We start from the raw sequence: 25,468 nt of genomic DNA, 5'->3' as shown, positions 1-25,468 counted from the left end.
TTTGAGTATTAAATTCAAACATTAATCTTTAAATGTACAACTTCTAAAATAAAAAAGTCCAAGATTTGTATTTAAATATAAGAACTTATGTCCAGATTTAAATTTATATTAATATTGCTTGAATAAACAATTCTATCAACTTCTTAGTCACATTATTTAATAATCATTAGATTTACAATCTATCTAGTTTTAATGATATTAATTAATTTAGTTAAAACTACTTCTTAGTGCTTAATAAATGCAAGATGTTGTTCAAGGCCTAGTGATTAAACCAGACAACACAGAATCCCTAGTCTCATGTTATTTTATATTTTACAAGGATACAACATGACAAACAGTATTTAGCTTTTGCAGAAAATTAAAATAGGACTATGTAATAAAGAATGACTAATCATAATTTTTCTAGTCACAAAACATCTCTACAAAGGTGGCAATTAAGCCAACGATTGCAGATGACCTGCCTGTGAAAAAGTGAACGATCTAGACCCAGAGTACAACTGACACAAAGACCCTAAAGGGAGAACAAGGGATGTTAAAAAACAGAAGGAAAAGAAGTGTGGCCAGATCTTTTTTTTTTTTTTGCTTTTTTTTAAAGATTTTATTTATTTATTTTTAGAGAGGGAAGGGAAGGAGAGAGAGAGAGAGAGAGAGAGAGAGACATCAATGTGTGGTTGCTGGGGGTCATGGCCTGCAACCTAGGCATGTGCCCTGACTGGGAATCAAACCCACAATGCCTGGTTCGCAGGCCATGCTCAATCCACTGAGCTATGCCAGCCAGGACAGTGTGGCCAGGTCTTAATGAATAAGTGGGAAGTGGACTGAAGAGCAGTGGCATGCTGGTAAATGCTTAACTATCTTTCTAGAATAACACCTGTATGTATATAAAAACATACATTAAGTTTATTGAACATTTTACTGATGTAAAAGATTTCTAACATAGCATGTGCAAACAATAATAATTGGCAATGTAAAATACACAATGCCCAATGATATAAAGTCTATACACGCAATTATCTTCACAGAACTATGTTGCTGACTTTTGCTGAATTGTTTTATCTATAGCCAAACTATGGTTGTAACTGATGAAATGAGTATCATTACAAAATAAATGTTGATTGATTTCTGTTTGCTTTAACGATCAAGAAGAAAGTAAAACAACAAAGACATTATGTTGGAACTTTACTCATTTGTCAGTGATATGAGTAACTTTGCTATATTGCACAATAGTTTCCAAATACTAGATTTTGTACTCAACTTTTTGTACTATCCACAATGTAAGAGTTAGACACAACACACTATTAAGTTTACTTTGCATTAATAAAAATTTCTCCAACACTTTAAGTCTACAAAATCAAAACAAATTAAGTAACTGATTTTCGGTGTTTGCCTACTTCTATGGTGTAAATATTCCCTCCAGGGTTGATTTCAAGCTATCAAATCAAGCTGTATGACTTCACTGTACATAATTGGGGAAGAGACATGTAAAAGCAAGCCATTATTTAGTATTTCCATCACATACAAATATGCATTTTTTAAAAATTATCCAAGAGCATACAGAGTAGTAAAATGTAGTAAAATAATTAGGAAGTGATTAACTTTGAGAATTTATTGCATTTGTCTGCAATGTAATTTACTTAATTGTAAGATGATATAATATTTTTAATAATTGGTTTTAAAACTTGTTTGAACAATTCCTGAAATTTTATCTATTGGTTATCACAGGTTAATGCAAGCTAACTCCAGCACAATGGCTCAATACAGATGCACTGATATGAATGAGGCTGCAGATGCAAAGAGGGACGTAGTTGGCAAGGGCCTTTTAAACCAATGCAGAAATATTTACTTCATTGGAAGAATAAAGAAAAACCATTGTAGCCCTGGCTGGCGTAGCTCAGTGGATTGAGCGTGGGCTGCGAACCAAAGCATCGCAGGTTCAATTCTCAGTCAGGGTACATGTCTGGGTTGCAGGCCATGACCCCCAGCAACTGCACATTGATGTTTCTCTCTCTCTCTCTTTCTCCCTCCCTTCCCTCTCTAAAAATAAATAAATAAAATATTTTTTTAAAAAAAGAAGAAAAACCATTGTAAGGTTGAAATCCAGAGAGAGATGTGACTCAACCTGTGTTTTAAAATGTTCCCTCTTAAGACTCTGGAGAATACTCTGATTTCAAGAAGGTGAGAATAGATGCAGGAATGCCAGACAGAAACTATTGTAAAAGTCTAGGTGAAAGATAATGAGGACTAAGAGCAGCTCAGTAACCAAGGGTAATTATAGACAGAAGCTCACAAAGGCTAAATGTGCTCTACAGAGCAGAGGAAGCAAGTCTGAGAACTAGCTAGTGGGGCTGGGGGGTGTGAAATGGAATATAGAGACTGGATGAAAACTTCACAGACTATGCAGCAAAAAAATGAGAGGAAAGATGGCTGCTTTTGTCTTGAAAGTTGTTTTCCTCAAATCACCTAGAGTCAATGTCTAGGCAGACAGGGTTTCCTCTCTCCTATTCTTTTCTTAGAAGAGCCTAGAACTGCCTAGAAATCCTGGGGTGTGGGAGAGGCATTGCCCACCCTTGTCTCCCTAAAGGGTTTGATTATGTCAGTTCTACCTCTGGATGGATCCTGAAATGAACCCATCTTCCCACCTTTTCTTAATAGGAAGAACAGTCCTACCTTCATGTTTATCAATATTGTCCTTAAAATAAGGGGAACTCCTTTAGCCTCTAGATTTCAAGAAAACACGGGGAAAGTACTGGGGATAGCTTTATTTGTAACTCTTAACTAGGACACATAATATGCAAGCTTCCATTTACGTTCCTATTCTAGACCCCACAAACATTAAGAGGAATGTGGCGGGGGGAGAAATTAAATCCAGGACGATCTCTAGATTTTCAAGTGGATATTAGTATGGTTCCCTTTATCAACTTCACACAAATCAATCTAAATTGAATAAATTTCTAATCAAGATCTAATCATAAGTTTTGGTAGGAAATTGACAATCTGGTTTAAAAAAATTTAAGACAATTTTGAAAAAGCATAAAAATGACATTCTTTAGGCATTAGTCAATGTTGCAAATCTAATGTGGCATACTGGATTTGATACAGGCTAACCAACCAGTGAAAAAGAATAAAGAGGCCATATTTGTCATATAGAAGTAACATCACAAAACACTAGTGAGAGCTTACATTATTTCATAATGTATATTTTTTAAAATGATTCAATACATCTAAAAATGTTGTTTTTCTAATTCATAACATAAAAACTTCCAGTTAATCTATTTTAATTCTAAGTGCAATTCTAAATGCAAAAGGTACAATATTTATGATTGGGTAAGAAATGGTTTCTTACACACCTGCAAACCACAAAAGGGAGAAAAATATGAAATATTCTATCTCAATAAAAGATTCTGACACAAAGGTTTCTAGAGGATGGTGAAAATGAAGAATATATTTGCACAACTATAAATGGCAAAGAAATAACATCAAGAGTTCTTACAACCTAGGGGGAAAAACAACCTAACAGAGAAATAGGTAACAACTATGGGGAGACAATTTACATAAGCCATCCAAACAGCTAATTAGTATTGAAGGAGCATGTTCAATCTCACTAGTAATCAGAGCAATGCAAATTAAAACAATGAGATTCTACTTAGGATCTCTCAGGCAGACAGAATCAAAACGAAATCTCTCAGGTTTTTTATTTCTGTGGCAGCCCATAAGAAAGGGAAGCTCTCCTCACCTGTTTGTTCAAATGAAAACTGTTGCAGCCATTCTGAAAAGCAATTTATCAGTGTTTAATGAAGTTACCTATGCGTGTAATCTACTCCAGAATACATTCCCAAGGAAACGCTCAAACTGATTCTCAAAGAGGCATCTTGGACAATGCCTGGCACAATGTCTTTGATTATGAAGAATCTGAAGCATCCTAAGTACCCATCACTGGATAAGTAAAAAGTCAAACATGCATGTGATGGGGCTGAGATCAGCGGACAGAATCACTGGAAGACTAGATAAAAATGATAGTATGATCATAACTGCAGTAAAAGAGACACAGATTAAAAAAAGACTTTTACAAATCCATTGAAGTCTTCATAATAATTGCCTGTAGCAGGATGATATATGATTTTTTTTCTTTAAAATTGTCCTGTTTTCTCAATATTCTATTATGAACATAAATTGTGTTTTTAATTCTCAGAAATAATGTCAATCTGTAGACATAATAAGATTCCTCAAATATGCTTTTATCTGAACTACAAATAAAATGTAAAATATCTTACTTCAAAATGTCCATGTGTTCACAATAAAGAAACTGTAAAACCTGAATGGAAATGGAACTGGGCTTTGCCACATTAAAGATGGCCAAGTTCCTTGACCCTCCTGGCCCTGTCTCCTCATTTGTAAGTCATTGGATGTGAGTTGTGATCGCAAATGTTCCTTCTAGCTTAAATGTTTTATGAGAATATCCAGATTCAAATTACATTTCACAGTCATCTTTATTTACATAAAAATCTATCTAATTTACTTACATCAAAAATTATCAGAAAAAAAAAGCAACCTCTCTTGGACCACTCCTGATAATAAGGGTTTTTCAAAGTTTGGATGAATTTGCCACAACCTCACAGCACAATATCAACAAATATGTTTACAGGCATGAATAGGCTAAAACAATTTACAGTCGTTTCAGAAACGCGACCACCTCTGCTACTGAAACACTGTTGTACATATAGGGAAGGCTCAGTATATCCATTTGCCTGGTTGGTTAGCTTTCTTTACAGATTGTTTGCTTTGATAAAAAGGAAGGTGACCCATCTGGACTCAAGGGAACTTGGGATCCTCACCTAAGGCAGTTTGTGTTTTGTTTTTTGTTTTTTTTTTGGCAGAGAGCGCCCTCTGGAAATAAGCAGAGGAACTGCTCTCCAGGTATTCCACCTGAATAGAGCTCACCTGCATCCATTCTAGGGTTTTCTTGGGAGCTGACAGCTTTCCTGTCAAGTCGCTGTGGCATTTAGCTATGAGATGAGAGCAAATCAACCTTCCTGAAGAATATCAATGCTTAACTTTCAATCCTTTATTTACATTTCCTTGGACACATCAGCCCTGAAGGATACAAGAAATGCAGCACATAGGCATGGGATTAGAGGTGGGCCGGTACAATATGTGGCTAAAACAGTAAACTACATGTGACCTGCCCAGCTGTCAGGAAAAGGAAAAAAAAACTCTACCAGAAAAATAGCATCTGCTCTACCTCTGCCTTCACTAACAGCCAGCTGTTTTCCGTTATTCTCACCTGCTGGCCAGGTTCTCTCAGGATGAACTCTCACCAGGGGTGAAGCAAATAAAGACAGCCAAAATGAGCAGTCAAGCTGCTTCAGTACTTTTTTTGGGCTGCTGGGGACATGAACTCCTTCAGCCCATATTGCACCGGACCTTTCATTTCCCATGATTCCGCAGGCTGCCGGCAGTTTCTGTGAACTTTGGACTACCCCTCTTACTCAGCCTGTGATAACAATGTCCTCGTTCGTTCTGCTTATCAAGCCCCTGGGTCGTTACCTCCCAGCTCAGTCCAGCTGATCCTAATTATGCTGTGCATAAAAATGTGTGGCTACTCTTTTTTTACCTTTGGGGGAATATGTCTTATACCAAAATTAACCTCAGATTAAAGTCTAGTCATAGTAATGTTGTGTATTTTACTTTCTTTTCTACACCCAAAGACGCCCCTTTCTGTCACTAATCAGTTGTAGTTGGTAGTGGTAGTCATTCAATATGTACTGATTAAATTGTTTTAAAAAATCTCCTTTAATATCTCAACCTAGGCATTGAATTCAGGTTTATTTTCAGTGAATTCAATTAGATAATTGTGCTATATTCTCACATCTTCCCCCTCAAGACTTTGCTTTACTTAGTGCAGTTTTAGGAAAGTGTTTAATAATTCTAATGTCTAAACTATATGAGGATCTTAGATGCCTTGAAGAAAGTCCATTGTATTTTACTCAGTATTAGTTTTAAAATATAGTACAGTGATAAAGATTTCAGACTTCATGGCAGATTGCCTGAGTTCAAATTCTAATTCTGCCATAATTTTGGACAAGTCATTTAGTTTTGTTGTGCCTCAATTTCTTCATTTGTGAAAGAAACAATAACGGTTCCTACCTTAGGTTGGTTATGAAGATTAAATAAGTCAACACAGGTGAAGTGCTTAAAAAGAGTACCTGATACATATATTTTAAATAAGCTATTGCTATTGCTGTTGCTGTTCATTTGTACCCACTTTTTGCTGAAAGTGTTAACAACAGTTTTAATTTTCTCATTACAAAATTATTTTTCTAGGAGAATCTTACTGGATATTAAAATGCAAAGCTATACTTTAGAAATCATATATTAGAAAATTCACAAATAAGGACAAAAAAAACCTAGGTAACCTAACTAATCATTTGAAGGTGTTAAACATGGCAAACAAAAAACTGTGGTGGTAGTGGAGAGGCTAAGGTTGGAGAACAAAAGAAGAGACCTCTGAAACTTACTTAAAATATTATTCCATGATTCTCATAATCACTCAGGCTAGTAATAATGACAGATAGTTTACGTAAAGATGACAGAGAAATGCTCTGAGAGATTATGAATTCAAAAATTGTAGTTTCCCAAGAATCTGACATCATCCAAGTCGAAGCTAATCTTATTATTTTCACAGGTGAGAATGCTGAAGCACACAGGGCCGAGATCCTGTCCTGTCCACATGGTTGGGAAAGAAATGAGTCAGCATTAGAAGCCAGGACGCCTTGTCCTATATCCAGAGATTCTGTTCATCACATCATGATGACTTCACATGTTCAAAACTTTAGGTGGAAACCATCAAAGCTGCATTTTAAAAGCTTCATCATATATATGTTACACTGACAAGACTTCCCAAAGAGTACAAGGTATAATTCTGAGACTCAATTTGCCAAAAAACCCGTTATCAATAACAAAATCTATCAACCTTCTTGTTGATTTGCTCATTCTTTGTTTTCTGACAGATAGCTTTTTCCTAATTAAGTCTCCTTTCAGATTACAAAGATTATGCACTACACCTTGAGAAAGCACATCCCTTTTTCCTAAGAGTCCCATGTTCTTAATATCGAAAGGAACTGAAGCAAAGAAACTGAACATAATCCAGTCCTCCTTTTCCAGCTGAGCTTTCATTTCATACTTCACTACAGTTTCTCTAATCCCCACTTTCTCTCTGGGTTGCAGTGTATGCCAAGCACACAGCATGTTTAAAATCCCTGCTGATCCGCTGAGATGCTACACAGTGCGTGACACAGTTTGGCAAGCATGTGTATTTTTTTTCTTTTAGTTGAAACATCTAAATAAAACAGAGCCTGTATTATCACCAGTTTTACTCTGTTTTTGAGTCCCACTAAATCTCCTTGCTACTCCCAGGAATGCCCCTGTATCGAAAAGGCATCATCCTAATTGAGATCTGACCAAACAGCTGGATTTACACGGAGGCATTACCAACAAGTAGATTCCTTACATATATGCACATGCACACGCAGAGCATCCTGCAGAAACAAGACTTACAAATGAGTGCTTGAAGAGTCATTTCTCACTCTGACCCCTGGAGTCAATGATGTCAGAGAAACTATTTCTGAAAAGAGCTCGAGGGTGGGAGTGAACAATCGAGAACAATAATGAGTAGCTCTTGAAGGTCACAGCTGCTGAGCAGCTAATTGTAACTTGAAAAGCTGAGTCCCAAGTTATTAATGAGCTTGCTGATAAACTTTTTTCCCACCCCAAGTCACACAAGCTTTTTATTCTAACTTCCAAGATAAAACAAGAGCTGCTGTGGCTATAAAGGCAAGACATTTCCTCTCTCGACGCAGCCATGCATATCTGGCTGCATCCTCTCCTCACACACTCAGGACAAACTGGTGACCTTCATGTAAGTTCGGGTAGGCCTTCTAATTCCAACATGTCTCATAAGGGAAGAGATCATCAAGTCTGCCAAACATTTTGCTTTAGCTTGTTAACTGCTCAGTATTGTAAAACAGACTGAATGAAATAAGTAATATACTCAGAGAGCCAAAATGATCTTTTCCTTACTTTATATGCATGTGGTAGAAAACATATCACTTTCATTTGAATCATAGACACTATATTCCACACTTTACAGTTGGGTTATGGGAGGTGAAAATAATCCTTTCACTGGCTAACAAAAATATAGAGCATCATAAAAAGAACTGTCTGTTTTTCTCAGAAATTACTAAGGGCAAAGCTGTGCAGACATAAATAAATATTAGGCGTACTATTAGAAAATTAGAGAGTGCATGGCACGTGGGAATTCTACCCTGACAGGCATCTCAAATCCCTCATGATGACTTCAATCAGGGCTGCTCTCCTGTAGGCTTCATTTTACATTTTATCCATTAGTTCGTAATCCGCACCCCCCCCCCAGTCAGAAGTGAAATCTTCAGATTTCTATTGTTTATCTAAATAGAGGCATTTATTTACACACAATAGGTGCATAGTAAATTCTTGCTGAATAAAGGAAATGAAACGCTTTAATTAGGATGCCTCACCACAGCAGCCACCAAGGTTCTTGAATGAAGCCCTGAGACTGCCCCAGAATGATGCAACACACTCACGTTTCCTCCCTGTCCTCCCCCAGCCCCAGCCCCAGCCCCAGCCCCTAGGGAATTAATGAACAGCCTCCAAAGGCAAACAAGTCAAACAGCAGCCATTATAGTCCAGTACTAGTTAGACTAGGAGAAAGCTGGTCTCCTGTAGGACAGAAGTGCAAGGAAAGCACCTGATTATTTTACTGAGATTCAGGCCCGTGAAAGAACATGTGTGCAAATATGCACATGCATTTTATTTTCTTTTATTTCCTTAATAGCTTCATGAGGAATACTCCATACAAGCATGCCAATACTTTATCAGCTACTCTTACTTTCATATACTGCTTTCATATCACAAACACTTTGCTATTTGCATTATAATTAATACAAAATTAAAGAAATATCCATTAAGTACCATGAGCCATAATGTTAAGAACCCCAGAAAAAAACAATTCCTCTTCTCAAAAATGTATAATGAAGTAAGGAGGAAAAGGCACACATATACTTAATCGTAATGTGATAGTTTGGTAAGTTCTCTAACACATCTAAGTGCCAAGTGTTGCCATCTGTACTAATAATCCTTAGAAACTGCCAATAATACAAAGATTAATAAATTTTCATTACTCCTGTTTCTTCATACACCTACAAAAACAAGAAAGTTTTCACCAAGCTCAAATCTCTTGATGTTTCTTTTGAAAAGTGATGTGGTACTGCAGCAGGCTGACAGTGACTTTTTTTTTTTTCCAGTAGTATCAGATCACCTAGGCAGGATGCAGGGGGACTGAAACAACAACTGAATATATTAATCCCACCCACACGGTCTGTGTTCAGCAAACTCAACACCAAGTTGTGAAATTTTCTAGCCATTAAAAAAATGGAAATAAGCAATGTTGCACTAAATTATAACATTCAGCCATCCATGTATTCTTGGAAAAACATTTTTTGGAGCAGGGAGCAAACCCAGTCACTCTATGGTAAGATTTTTTAATTGTCAGACTTGGAAGACCCAGGGAACAACTAACATTCAAAAATAGAAATGCTGTCCAGAGTTTCTTCCCTTCCCTCTAAATCTACACTAACCTTTCCAGGACAATTCACACATTTATGTAATTTTTTTTCACCTCTGTAGGTGATATCCAAATCTGTTGCTAAATATCTTATTTACTTGAATTCCTATCATCCTTAAAATCCCTACAGAACTGGCTCATGAACACCTGAAAATATATCATAATGAAAACTAAAATCATTACCTCCTCAGAAACCAGTATTCCTTGCCAACTATTTAATTCAATGTACAGATAAGGAATACACGCCTAGGTTGAACTCACAACCATAAAATATTTTTAAAGCCACATATAGTGATTTAAAAGCCTTTTATTTAATATACTCCCTTTTTAAAGAAATTAATAAAAGTGCTTTTAGTTTTTCAACTTTAAAGACTATGGACACAATGTTTCAAATATGTTGCCCCAAGTATAAATTAAAACTGTAATTTTGCACATCTCAAAGTAGTTAATGCATACATTTATATGCAATTTGTATTTAGATCTATTTTTAATGGAAAAGGCACTTGTCTTCAGGGTAGTAGTCATGAATAGACTCAAGAAAGTAAAAAGCTTTACATTTTTTTTTCCATAAGTGTCAAAGAATTTTAGATTTGGCAAGGGCTTTACAAATAACAGCCAGTCCACTAATGTTATGGGTGGGATATTATATGATTTACCTCAATTCACACAGTTTTACAAGTAGCAGATGGTGGATTAATACTGAGGTGACTATATAGATTATCACCCAAATCAGGATGCTTTTGAGAATGAAAGAGGACACTAGTGAGGCTGCCTGCAGGACAACAGGTGTGCACTAGGTCTCTCTGGGGAAACCAGGACATATGGTTAGCTGAACTATTACACGTGCAATGTGCATTTGCAGTTTCAATGGAGAATCTTCAATCTGCTATAGAGATAAGAAACAAATAGGATAGATAGAACTTAGGTATTAAATATACATGTTATAGAGGCAAGTAACCTGGGAGACACAGGCAGAATTCTGAAGATGTATGAAGAATAGAGAGTATGTTAGTAACCCACAGACATATTAAAGAAATGAACATAGGTCTGCTGAATATCAATAACAAAAATGGAACAAATTAGAATGTTACCTAGAAAGGGATATAATCACTATTCATAAAGCTTCTAGGTCAAGTTATTCATCCCTAAATCTGCCTTCTTTAGTGACATCCATTATGGCTGCTTTCTGACCCTGTACGTTACCTGCTTGAGAAACAAAGATGAAGCCAGAGCAGCTCCACTTGTTAAGCAGTGGGATACAGCTGTGGTCAGGTGTGCATGTCCCTGCATCTCTCCAACAAAGTAAGCCGGTTTTACTATTGAGATTCCTTGCTTATCTGGTATTGGTAACCACACCATCAGCAGAAATAACTGATGCATCAGAGAATGAATCAGGAGATGGCAACATCAAACAAAACAGAATTAAGAAAGTGTCATCCATCCATCCCATGGACTCTACACTAACTGTTTATACCTACCCAATAGCTTTTTCCTGGGCTTCAAGCCCACTCCTGAGTAAATAAACCACATGATTCCAGAATCTTAGCATCTTGCTCTGCAAGCCTTTCCGTTCAATGACCTTTGTTACAGCATGCCTGGTCATTTATGTAGACACCATTATTTCATTGATAAAAATGCCCACACAACAGCACATATCTCAAAAAAATCCTATTAAAAATTAATACGCTCATTCAACAAATGTTGAGTACCTTCCACACAGCATACTCAATTTTAGGTGCTTGGGATTTAAAGATGAAAGATACAGCCTTTGTTTTGAAACAGAGTCCAAGGAGGAAACCAGATGAGTAAACAGACAAAGTATAATAGTGTTGTCCTATCCCAGCCTCTAGGAATCAAGGAAGGCTCCCTAGAGGAAGTGACTCCAGAGAATATATTAGGATAAAGTAGAACAGAAAAAAATAAGACTCACTAGCACATTGCTAACTGTATGCTACAATATTTTTTAATTGATATGGATTAACTCTTTTAATAGAACAACCCTGTGAGCTGTTGTTGTTATTAGTCCTGTTTGAAAAATAAGAGAGAAGCATACAGAGATCACACATCTAGAAAGTGGAGGAGTCAGGACTCAATGCTAGGCATTCTGGTCCAAGAAACCATCCTCCTGGTTACTAAATTACACTGCCTCATACCCCAGGTGCTAAGAACTAAAATATGGCCTGGAGCTAGAAAAGCAACAAAAAGGCAAGAAGTGCATGGTAATGAGAACACAAACTAAGACAACTAACTGCTGTAGTTCAATCTTCAGAACAAGGCATGGGCACGAGAACTGTAAGAGATGAAGCCGCTAAATCTGGCAGGGCCAGAGAACAAGACTACCAATGCTCTTAACAAAACACCTTTGTCACATGGCCCCATAACTCGAAGTCAAAATCACAATCTTATAAGGAAAAATAAATAAGAAATTATGTAGCATGAAAAACAAAAGCCAAAAAACAGGCCTTGAAATTTTCAATTAATAATTTTTTGATTGACAGCAACGTCTTACAAAAATTCCACATTCTCTGAACTACAATACAACACAAAAAAAGACTTTAACAGAATTTCCATCTGGAGTTCTATTCATGTGTTACCTAATCAATTCTGCCATTTAAATCTCACACATAGCCCTGGCTGGTGTAGCTCAGTGGATTGAGCATAGGCTGTGAACCAAAGGGTCACCAGTTTGATTCCCAGTCAGGGCACATGCCTGGGTTGTGGGCCAGGTCCCCAGTGGGGGCCACATGAGAGGCAACCAAGCACTGATGTTTCTGTCTCTCTTTCTCCCTCCCTTCCTCTCTCTCCACAAATAAATAAATAAAATCTTTTTTAAAAATCTCACACATATACTTGTAATTATAGGTAAGCCTATGGGTATGGACCATATATATGCAGGTCAACTAAAAATGAGGTAAATACAAAAACAGATCTCATACAAGTAGCTCTTCAACAATGCTATGTTGTCATAGATGTTTATTTTAGGATGATAAACAAATCTGAAAACAAAAATAAAAACATCAGTAAGAAATAAATAGATATCTGCATAGGCCATTCAAATAATATCTTATAATTATAAATAATCACATTATTTTATATTGCTATAAATGATCATATTATTTAATATAGATAAATAAAGTATATAATTTTCCTTTGAGAAATGAAACTGTGGAGATAAATTACTTTTATATGACTAATGGTTTCTAAGAAACTTAAAAAGTCAATTTGTTTTTGAATTCTTAAGTTTTTAAAGAATGAAACTCTTAATGTATTTACTTTTAAAAATAAAAACTAAGGTGGATATAAATATTTTTACAGCTAAGAAAGTATGGTGCAAATAATGTTAATTTATTTTTCTCATATTTCAAGGCTAGTTTGATGTACTTATCATTAATGATATTTTTACTATAGTATAATTCTTAAATCTTAAAATGACTTAAGTATTTAAACAAGTCTTCACATTTTGCTATAGTCTATATATAAAGATATTTATACCCATTCACTTAAAGTTTATTATAATATATAATATTTAGTTTAATTGTTAATTTCCAAGTCTGATCCAAAAACATCCCAGTGTTTTTCTACTAATCTAAAAATGTAGCCCTGGTGGGGTCATTCAGGTGGTTGGAAAGTTGCCCCATACACCCCATGGATGCAGGATTGATCCCAGTCAGGACACATCTAGATTGAGAGTTTGATCCTGTGTTGGAGTGTGAACAGGAGGCAACCAATCGATATTTCTCTTTCACATCAAGGTTCTCTCTCTCTCTTTTCCTTCCTTCCTCCCTCCCTCCCTCCCTCCCTCCCTCCCTCCCTCCCTTCCTCCCTTCCTTCCTTCCTTCCTTTCTCTCTTTAAAATAAATAAACATATCCTCAGATGAGGATCAAAAAAAAGTATTACAACATCCCAGAAATGAATATTTTAAAATATTATACACTGTTAATGAGTGATCATGCCAACACTACTTTAGCCTGACAGTTTACAATTAACCAATGATAAAGAAACAGGGAACTTAAATTTCAAAAATAGAAGAAATTCACTAAACTTAGTCATATTTTTTCAACACCATCGTATATTCTCATAAACCCAAACCCATATTAATTGCTCTATTTATATATAGAGCATTTGAGAAAGATCACTGCATCACTAATTTATCATTGAGAATCAAAAACACTTTCACTTTCTTATGCTCTGTCATTATCTTACTACATATGTATGAATGTTATATGGATTAGCATTAGCAGAGGCTGCTAAAGAGAAAAAGCATAAGACAAGTTTGGGACTCCCTTTCAATTTACCAAATGTACCAACACCTTCTGTGGCTCATACTTTGCCTTCTCTAAAGGTAAGGGTATGCTCATTCTCTTCTCTGCGTTAGCAATCTCATAAAACTCAGTGGCTTCACTTATCATCATTATGCTAAAAATTTCTAACTTCTCTTGATATTTAGATTCATATATAAGAGTATGCTACATATTTACACCTCTAACTCAGTATTTCCTGGGCCAAATTTATCATCTTTCCCCCTAAAACCAAAGCTTCTTCTTGAATTCTAGTTCTGTGAATGGTACCACCCAGTCACCTAGGCATCTTTGATTCTTCCCTCATCCTCACTTCCTACATCCAATTAGTAGCCAAGCACTGCAGATTCAGTCTCTGTACATTTCTCACATCACCCCTCTCCTTTCCATCCCATCGCTATCTCCCTGGCTCAGGCACTCATTACTTTCTGCCCTACGGCAATAACCTAACTGATCTCTCCACTTTCAAGTCCCCCCTACCCTAAAATTCCCCACATAATCTCCACAGGTTCTAAACTGCAACTCTGATCAGGAGCTTCCAGAGTCCCAAACACAGACAAAATTATGTATGAAGTCTCACCCTGACATTTAAGACCCTTGATAAAATAGCTACAACCTACCTTTGCAACCTCCACCCACACTATTTCATTCTTCATGTTCTTATTGTTGGTTAAACTAAACTATTCACTGTCTGATGAAAATGTCATAATTTTCCCCAACTATAAATTTGTTCACATATAATTCAATTATAGAACATCCTCCTTCCTCCAGCATCTCCCATCTATGCTCATAAAGGAACCTAGGGATTTTTTAAGAGTTAGTGAAGATGCCATCTTATCCTCCCCTCTTCCCTATCCCCACCCCACACTGAGAATGCCACTTCCTCCTTCTTTAAAGTACTACACACAGCACTTGCATGAGACCACATTTCACCAAGTCAGAGTCAAATGCATACTGGTTTGGCTATTCTCTCTGCCAAGAATAGCAGACTGTAATTCCTTGAGGAAACAAACAGCCTCATAGAGCATTCTGTGTACATTATAGGTAAAACAAATATGTGAACTAAATTGAGTTATTTTCTCTCCTAACCATTTATACACAATGTTCACTTACCCAAGCTATGAATGCATGAATGTGCCCAAAATATAAAGGCAGCACTTTAGAACATTGCTTTTCTCCTTTTTTTTTCTTTTTTGCTGTATCCTTCCATCCCCCGCAGCAGCCCACTCTCCACCCATGACAGCTGTTGGTCTGAGTGTATGAGTCTGTCTCAAAAACCCATGAACATGGACAATGGTGTGGTGAGTGCTGTGGGGAGGGTGGTTGGGGGCAGGTGGGGAAGGGTATAGGGAGGATAAGTGGTGATGGACTGGAGACATGACTTTGGGTGGTAAATACAAGGACAGTCATGCAGATGATGTGTTGTAGAACTGTGCACCTGACACCTGTGTATTTTGTTAACCAGTGCTTCCCATATAAACTCAATAAAAAGAAAGAAAAAAGAATGTTGCTTGTCTCATCCCAAAACTAAAAAGAAACATTTAACAGTAACTAAATAAATTCAATAAACATTTTTTATAGACCATCCACTATATATCTCTTGTATGATTATTATAAAACAAAAAGCCAAAAGGGGTGGGGGTAGGGGTAGTATATGGTTATAGGAAATGCTAACTAGGTCTTAAGAACTAAATGCTTAATTATATTTAATAAATCAATATATGATGCTTAATGATCACAACAATGATATAAGTACTTCTATTATCCCAGATACAGATGGGATAAAAAAAAGATTTTGAGCCCTGGCTGGAGTAGCTCAGTGGATTGAGCATGGGCTGTGAACCAAAGTGTTGCCGGTTCGATTCCCAGTCAGGGCACATGCCTGGGTTGCAGGCCATGGCCCCCAGCAACCGCACATCAATGTTTCTCTCTCTCTTCCTCCCTCCCTTCCCTCTCCAAAAATAAATAAATAAATAAAATCTTAAAAAAATAGGTTTTGAAAATGTAAGCTCCTGGCCTTGGTTAAGACAGTTAATAAACAGTAAAGCTATGAATCTCTCCAACCCTGAATTTCATACAGTAATTCAATTCTACATTACTGCTTTCTCTGTAGCAGTAAAAACAGAACAGTAAAGAATTAAAGATGTATCTAATCACTGAAAAAAATAGTTTCCTAAGTAGTAATAATTAATGAAAAGCATCATCAGTTTAGTTAACTATACATATGTTATGCAAGATAGAGTTTCTGCCCAAATGCCTGCTTTTCTGCACTGTAGCCCTCTATGAATAATACAAAATCTAATAACACAGATATAAGCCTACCTACCAAAGTATGATTTTATATGTACAACAATACCTTCCTTTCCTTTCCCCTTTCATCTTAATATGGTGTTAAGGCTTCTATAAATATAATAGAAGTTTCCTCTCTTCATTGGATATACTTCAGGTCTGTTTTCTTACCACACATTGATTGAATTGGAAGGAAACAGAAGAAAAGGGAAGGAATTTCCTAGTAATTAACTAACTGATTCTGAAAAGTGTCTGTCACTAGGAATTTAAAATGTGCTCCTTTGGAACATATATACAATTATCAGCATGTGACAGATAATTAAGGGAACAACCTGCAACACACTCCTAATTAAATCAAGGAAATAAAATATTTTTGGCTGAAATGTCAAAGTTTAACATTTATTTTCCATTATTCATATTCTTTGTAACAAGAAAAATGTAATGATGAAAAATATAATTCCCATATCATTTTGAAAAGCTGCTCAAATACTTCTCAGATAGAGAGGGAAAATAATTTGTAATTTATGCCAATAGAAACCAAAGAGTTTACCACATTTTTCTGTAAGTACTTGAAGGTCAAACTCACTAATACATTGTTTTCAATTGGATACATCATTCTGATATTTATGCCTTTTGGGAAAAAAAACAAGATGCTTAAAAAATGCTTTAAAATCACGTTTAGGACTGCAAAGGTTTTTTTTAACCTCAATACTTTACTTCCATAGGTGCCTATTATAATTTTTCTCACATGAAAATATAAGGCCCTAAATGTACATTACAGTTTTAGGAGTGATGTGCAAAGAATGTATTTTGCATATCAATTAGACCTGCCATTTTGCATAGACTGTCAAACCTCTCTGAATGATACCAATAAATATGAATAGGGGCTTTTATCTGAAATAATATTATATTGTCATATAAACCAAGAAGTGAATAAGCACTTTGAAGGCCACATTATATTATTCTCTTACAGTAAGTTACATCAAAAAAACTGACCTTGTAAAACAGAAGGTTGTCCATTGCTATAGCAACATTAATCTCTGTTCTTCTGTTACAAGTTCTTTCATCTCCTTACCTCCCCATAAATTCCTAGACTTCACCTACACACTTCAGACTATAATGTATTAACACAAAAAGAACCAGCTTTTCCAAAAATTTGGGAGTAAGAACATAAGAATATACCACAAGTTTAACTCATCAAAGCCAATATAAATGACTCCAATAAAAATATATTAAGAGTAACAAAGTCTCAGATGTTTCAGTAATAATCAACTACATCATATGAAACTATAAAAAGCCAGAAGGAAGTAAAGATAAACTGTTTTCATCATGTATACACACAAGTTTCAGGCCACTCTAATTCAGAATCAGGGGGAAATTAGAAATTGTTCTGTCAAGAGCAGATCTAGGGATGGGTGAAAGTGGAGGAAAACCAACCCAATTCAACCTGTAGCAATTTTTTAGCTAGGCTGAAGAGGTCCCAGGTAGTACAGAACATTCCAATCAGCAAAGACAATATAATTTGCCAAAGATCTAGAAGAAAAGGGCTATGGTTTGTCTAGCAAATTAACAGAACTTCCTTGGAGCTAAAGGACAAGACATGTGGGGGTGTGGTCTGAAGTCAGAGAAAACGTGTTGCCTACTAATCTTCTTTACTGTGTGTATGTGTTCAGGGGGATCAGTCTTAAAGCACCATGCATTGACCTCTCCCTGTTCTTCATTCATCCCAGTGTCCATGACTTACACAGTAATATTGGTGAGTTCACACAGTATAAAAAAGAACTGGGTCCATTCCCAAATCATTGTGTTACCAGTAATCCAACAAATGCACGTTGCCACCCCTTCCCTGGCTCTATCAGTTTATTATAACACGTTTATGTGTACAATTAAGTGAGTTCTGCAATTGTTGTCTTAGATCTGCAACTCTAAAATTGCTTATTTTTATTTTTTATTGATGATGCAACTATGATTGTACCTGCTTTTTCTCCCCTTCCCCACTCCCCCCAGCCCCATCTCCCCTCCCTCAGTCAACCCCCTTGTCATTGTCTGTGTCCATGAGTCATGCATAAATATTCTTTGGTTAATCCCTTCACTATCTTTCATCCAGTCCCCCCCACCCCCCGCCCTCTGGACATCACCTTTCTGTTCTATGTTTTTATGCTCCTGTTTCTATTCTGCTTGGTAGTTTATTATCTTCATTAGATTCCACATATAAGTGAGATCATGTGGTATTTGTCTTCCTCTGACTGACTCATTTCATTTAGTATAATATTCTCCAGGTTCATCCATGCTGTCACAACAAGGTAAGAGTTTCTTCTCTTTTACTGCTGTGTAACATTCCATCTTGAAAATGCACAACAGCCATTTCATCCACTCATGTACTGATGGACACTTGAGCTGCCTCTAGATCTTGGCGATTGTAAATGCTGCTATGAAGTTTGGGTGCACGTGTGTGTGTGTGTGTGTGTGTGTGTGTCGGTGTTTTGGGATTCTTGGTATACATTCCCAGGAGTGGAATCACTGGGCTAAAAGGAAGTTCTGATTTTAATTTTTTGAGGTTCTCCATATTTTTCCACAGTAGCTGCTCAAGTCTGCATTCCCACCAACAGCAGAATAGCATTTCTTTTTTTCCACATCCTCAACATTTGTTGTTTGTTGATGTATAAAAGTGCTTATTTTTTAGTTCAACTTTCATTTCCTAGACTCTTAACCAATGAGAACATTAACCATGTCTTTAAGATAATGCATTGCTTTACAATGTCTTCAAAGGATATAGGTATTTTAACAATTATTTTTAATTAGGCAAAAGTTGTATCAGTCAAGATTCCTCTTTGAGGCGCTCTTAAAAAGACATATAAAGATTATTTTTGTTATTATTTTATTAAAATGTGTGCTATGTTACATTGTTAATGAGTGTAAATATGAGACGATTACTTTCCAGCTTCTTTCCAAATTGTTACATGCAAGATTCTACTGAGAATTAAATCAATGCCAAATATATCTAGTCCGGCAGCTCAACTATCTTAACCTTGTTCAATTTCTCTTCTTTTTATAGTATTGAAAAGTATATAATGCAAGTAGACATACTTTACAGTAAGATTTCTTTCAACATACTGAAAAGTACAAAAAAAGATTGAATGAAAATTCTAGCAGATACTCTTTTGTTACAGAATAGCTTATCACACCTAAGCCAAAATAGAATGATCAAAGAGTAGTAATAACATTTTCCTCTTTTATGAATAACTTATGCCCAACAAATAACATTTTTATTTTTTTCAGATTTGTATACTGTATTTAAGTTATGTGCTCTTAAATTTGGGATCAGAAATTTGAGTTTCTGCTGAGAGGAGTATGTTGAGTGAGTCATTTATAAATGGAAACAATACCATCGTTCCTTACCCTCATTTTCTGTCTCCTCTTGCTTTTCTTATCTGAGTAGGTGCTATTATCACTCATCACGCAATCACTCCAGCCAGAAACTTGGTTGTCCTTTTTGGACTTTTCCTCTCTCTTACTCACATACCCAATGAATCTCTAACTCTTTTCACTTGGTCCTCATTATCAGTAATGTACTTCACTCCTTAAGGCAGGACCACCATCCTTTTTTATCTATGTCAATAGAATAACCTCCCTATCTTCCAGTCTTGAAACCTCTAGTTCATTCTTCAAATCTAGGCAGGAGATCATTCTTTGCTTATTCCTCTAAGAATAATTTAATTATTCCCTTGTTACCACCAGAAAAATTCCAAACTCGTCATGATGTTATATAATACCATGCTGATCATATCCCTGATTACTTCTCAAGATCATTCTGTACTAATGTCTAGACGTCATCCTTTGGACTTCTATGCTCCAAATACCGAACTAGGCATTTTTTGCTACTGGTTCCTCTATCTATAATAGTATCTTTCTTCTACTTCTGTACTTGGCTGAGTACTATTGCCTGTCAGGTCACAGTTTAGTTTTCAGTTTATATTAAGTAGTACTTTCTCTGACCCTCCAGAACTGGTAGATATTCCCTCCATAGTATTCTACACTCAGCCTCTGAAATAGCCAGGTACTCCTGGTATTGCTTCTTTGCTACACAATTGCTTCTGTGTGGATGTAGGTCATGAAATGGCCAGTGACATTAAGAGTAAACTCAGGGATACTGACCTAACCTAATGGGGATTAAACTCTCTGTATTGGAAATGTAAACTAAAGGCAAGAAGGATGCCAATTGGTGGTTGGTATCAAGAGGAGGGTTGTGCATTGGGGGTGACAGACGATTCTAAAGGAGCAATGAAACCTGATAGAAAGTTAGAGAACCAAAGAAGAATTAGACCCCTTTCTGGGGCAAATGTTGGGGAATGATTTCTTGATATTATTTACTGATACTCAAGGTCCAGGACTTGAGTTCCTTACATTCCCATGAGAATTCTGTATTCTTACAACACAGTTCCTACTCTGAGCACTCCCCCCTAAAACACACACACACACACACACACACACACACATACACACAAGCTACTGTTAACTACCATTTACAAACATGGCTCTTGCCTGTTGGAATGCAAGGGAGAGGTATCCCTTAGCAAGAATTTGCCACACCGTAGTCTTCTTGTCTCCCCATACACACTGAGGGATCCAAAGTTTGTGAATTCTCCATCTTTGTCTTCCTGGCACTTAGTGCAGTACCTAATGTGCATCTGCACTCAGTCCAACGTTGTTAAAAATGATAAATGAGAACAAAACTAAATGAAGGGACTTCTACTATTTAATAATTCAACAGCTGACTTTTGTGTAAAGTAATAAAAAAACAAATGGAGTTTCCCCCTTGCTTATAATTATCATAAAAGCATTCCCATCTATAAACTTAAGAACCCAGAAATTGGGGTAAATGGGAAAAATATTGATTGTAGAGTTTGATGTGATTCTCCAAAGAACTGACAGAATGCAAAAGCCCCTTGGAAAAGCGTTTTGGCTCCTGCAAGAGGTAGAGTTTATGACTTGTCAGGATTGGAATGCTTTAGCTGTATTCTGAGAGAACACTTTGTAGGAACCCTGTACACTCTCTGTGTGGCTTGCAGGAGAGTTATTTGTAGATCATCTCAATGAACCTTTTATGCATCTGCATGAAAATCACAATTAAAGCAAGGAAAGTGCTGATAAAAAACACATTAACATTCCTTTGGCTTCAAGGAAGTCTTGATATCTAGTCATTAACTGGGCAATCTGCCCTCAGACTTCCTTCTGCTTTAATATGCTAAGGAGAAACGTCTTCTGAGACCAATGTTTTTTTTTTTTTTCATTCTTTATGTTTTGCTGCTCTGCTATGAAGCCCTAATTCCTATGAATCTAAACACTCATTAACTCTCAAGAACTACTATTAGCTATCTGGAGTCAAATGAATATAAAGGGGAAAATGGGCAAAGAGTAATTTCAAACCAATATAAGTGTTTTTGTTATGTTATGTTGTTACGGCTGTTTTTGTTGTTATGGCTGTTTTTGTTGGATTTCTTCCTTGCTTGCTTGGCTCTCTATAGAACAAACAGAGGTTAACATCTTTTAAATTACTAGTAATCAATGTTATTTTTCAGTCACATTTATTAATATCAGTTTTTACTATTTATATGTATTTCTGAGTTTGCTGTGTCTTAAAGTATTTTGTTTCTAGAACAGACAGTTGTTTTTGTTTTGAGAAGTGTGGAGCGGAGGAAGGAGGAAAATGGAGTTTACTGACATTTTCTTGTCTGCATTCTTCCATGTCTTTTCAATTTGAAAAGCTCAAGATAATGTGGTAGCTCTTATTTCAATTTCACTTTTAATACCTGACCAAGCACTCTAGCTGTGTACACCATCCTCTATACTAAGAAAGATTATGTCCCTGTAATATTTTCTCATTCTTCTTTGTTTTTTCTATGAAGCACTCAAAGATGACCTTCAGTTGCCTCTGTCTCACTGATAAAATTAGTTTTTCACAAATGCAACTTTCAAAAAGTGTTGTCTCATCACAACAGATTAACATGATTCTGTTGGTTCCTTTTAAATCACATTTACCTCAGAGTCCAGTTATGAGATCAAATGAAGGTTGCCTTGGACCCTCATTTCCATGTCTGTCCAAAACAGAATATAATTTTCCCATTTTTAAATTGATAGATAACATAATTCATAACCCATTATTATATTGCCACCTTCCTCATACATTGCAAAAGCAAAAGTTCATAATTCAGAAAAGTCTTATTAAGCTTTAAAAGTTGGGGAACACCTAAATTCAGCCAACTACTTAGTAAAAGTTCTATAGGGAAAAACTATTCTAATTGGCCAATATTCTTAATGTTTTCACAAGACAGAATTGCCATCAGGTAGGGGGTGTGTGTGTGTATTAATGTTAGTTGCTGATTTAAATACTTATAACATCTACTCAAAAATCAAACTTCTTTCCTTCTTTCTACTCCACTAGTGCTAGAAGTTGTGATGAGTGAATGTGCATTGGAGTAAATTAATTAATGTTAATTTTATATTATTATTTTATAATATAAATCAAAAGGGAATATCATGATGAAAACTTTGTCATTGTGGAAGCACATTCTGGGAAACATATAACTACACCCAATTCTGAGAATTTCAGGTTTGACATGGTAATATGAAATGGAAAGCAGAAAAGAACAGACAATGAAGTTCTTAAAGAATTCGTATTAATTATCAGAACACATAGGAGCCATTTCTACATGCTTCTGTGGGTGTATATGTACCCACCCCCATTGCCCCCTACCCCAATCATCACCACCAAGAAAGAAATGCTAATCTGAACAGAAAGGTTCTAGGCCATCAAATGAGTGTCACTGAGTGGACAGAGCCAGAGTGAGTGCGAGGTTTCCCATAGATCTACTCTTTTTATGTGGTTGCAGTAATTGAAGAGTCAGGTTTAAATCTTACTGGTCTCTTAAATCTCAAGTGGATTTATGATGCATCAACTTCCCTAGGATCTGAACTGAAGCAAAGTATTCCAACCTGTTTTATCAGAGAATTCTCCAATGGAGCTTAGAAACTCAACTACTATTATGGCATTTCACATTCTTTTGCCAGTATGTCTTGTATAGCCCCTTGAGGAAATTATGGAATAGGAGAGGTGACTGAGTTTGGGGACAAGATTTGATATTTATGGTTCAACAACCCAAATGATTCCTAGCCTTTATCATGTTATAGATAACACAAAGAAAATTTTACATATAAGATGACATAATATGGTATCAGATGGTGCATCAGATGGTGGCTGTGCATTCAAAATGACTGAGCAAGTACAACAACAGATCTGCATCAAATTTTGCATTAAGCTTGAACAGTCCTCTGCAGAAACTACTCAGATGATTTAGAAGGCCACAGCCATAGGCAACTGCTGATTGGCAGCTTCATCACGACAATGCACCTGCTCATGCATTACATCTTGTGCAGAGCTTTTTAGCAAAACATTAACTCACCTAGGTGACTCAACCCCACTACAGCCCAGACTTCTGGGCACCCTGTGACTTCTTGCTTTTCCCAAAATTAAAATAACATTTGAAAGGGAAGAGATTTCAGACTGTTGATGAGATTCAGGAAAATACGACAGGGCAGCTGATGGTGACTGGGAAAACTGTGTGAGGTCCCAAGGTGCCTACTTTGAAGGGGACTGAGGCATCATTGTCCTTTGTACAATGTTTCCTATATCTTGTATCTTCTTCAATAAATGTCTCTATTTTTCATATTACATGGTTATATACATCTGGAGAGACTTCGTATATTCCATATTATATGTAATTACATATGGAGGGCAAATGTCAGTTTACAGTTGTGCGTACACGAAACAAAGTTTATTCTTGTGTTATTATGTATTAATTATTGTACTATTTTTTCCATATGAACAACTGTAAACCTACTTTTGACCTACTATTTCCTGGGGTTAAAATAGAGAAATGAAAGTGACTGTATAGGGTTTAACAAGAGAAATAAAAGTTACATTGCCTAAATATCATGGATAAAATAAAATATGAAATATTGAGGGGGAAATAGTGTTGAATTTTGTGTAAACATGTAACATTGTCTGGTGGAGATTCATGGGCTGCATGGCACTCCCTGCACTGGCCAACTGCAGAGACGACCCTACTAACAAGGCACTTCCACCATGTCCACAAGAAAATTAGCTAGCTTCTATAACCATCACTTTTCTATAAGGTTTTATGCTTTAACTGCTTACACAATTCCTAACCAAGATGTTTTCATCATCATCTCAAATTCTGGTAGGTTCCAGTGATGAGTTTTTTTTTTCAAACAAGCAGATAACCAGAAATGTTAAAACCTGTATTTTACAACCATTCAAATTCGACAAGAGTTGAAATTATCACTTAAAGTAATTTTAAATTTCCTGTGATAATGGAAAGATATTTCAAATCCAATTGAAGGTCAACATTTTGATATAACGATAAGGCTGGAATGTAGAGCATGCATGCATTTTTAAACAGCTGGCTAGGATACAACTAAGTGCAAATATTAGCCACAAATACATGAAAAGACACATTAGGGGAACTGCCTGGGGCTGAGCTTCCCAGGAGCCCCTGCCCAGCCACCCCCAGCCCTCTTTCCCCACCAGTGGCCGCACCTTGGGCTGGGATCTGGGCTCCTTGGGCACCTGGACCACGAACTCCTCTGGTAGCTCCACGGGGCCCTTGTCCACGATGAGCAGTGGCGCGCTCTGCGGCTGGCTGCTGAAGGAGATGTCTGGGTGGTAGCGCACCGCTGGGGCTGCGCTCAGCATGTCGCAGGGGAACAGCGAGGGCTGGATGTCGCTCATTGTGCTTGGCACCTGCGGGGACCGCAGGGCGCACCATCAGACTCCACTCAGCTCAGGACAGCCTCAGAGGAGCCCTGCTAGAGCCTATTCCCCAGACCACTCTCAGCTGCACTCCACAGGCCTCAGGCCCCAGGCCCCAGACACCAGCCACCCCAGGCCCCATTAAGACAAACCTGGAGCTGAAGAGATCATGTCTCCTGGTCCCTAGTGTGATAATGACTGCGTAGTTATGTTCTACTTAAACACTATCTCAAGTGAGCCAAAACCTCACCCTGATCCCTAACAATGATTAGAAAATTAGAATAATTATTGAAAGCAGAAAAAGCTACCTGAAAAATAAAAACATTATCTATATTTTTAGATTCACAGCATTCTATTTGTGTCAATTATGGGCATTCATATCAATAAATGTA

The 25,468-nt window shown here is 36.7% G+C and overlaps 1 protein-coding gene and 1 long non-coding RNA gene across 25 annotated transcripts in view; one reads left to right on the top strand and one right to left on the bottom strand.

Annotated features, from left to right (window-relative positions):
- ADGRL3 (adhesion G protein-coupled receptor L3) overlaps window positions 1–25,468 on the bottom strand; it is a 755,368-nt gene that overhangs the window by 439,542 nt on the left and 290,358 nt on the right. For 23 of the 24 annotated variants that reach the window (XM_036021098.1, XM_036021052.1, XM_036021045.1 and 20 more), the window contains one exon: window positions 24,864–25,067. The exons of the other annotated variant lie outside the window; for it this stretch is intronic. In XM_036021098.1, coding sequence (XP_035876991.1) covers window positions 24,864–25,067 — 204 coding nt within the window. The remainder of the gene's footprint in view (window positions 1–24,863; window positions 25,068–25,468) is intronic. 24 annotated transcript variants of the gene reach the window in all.
- On the top strand, window positions 1,607–5,193 carry LOC118499605. Its single transcript, XR_004902106.1, has 2 exons — window positions 1,607–1,871; window positions 2,075–5,193. It is a non-coding gene; the product is annotated as an uncharacterized LOC118499605 (long non-coding RNA).

The sequence above is a fragment of the Phyllostomus discolor genome, chromosome 1, assembly GCF_004126475.2.
Source record: "Phyllostomus discolor isolate MPI-MPIP mPhyDis1 chromosome 1, mPhyDis1.pri.v3, whole genome shotgun sequence".
Classification (NCBI taxonomy): Eukaryota; Metazoa; Chordata; class Mammalia; order Chiroptera; family Phyllostomidae; genus Phyllostomus; species Phyllostomus discolor.
This window is presented reverse-complemented; position numbering and strand designations above follow the sequence as displayed.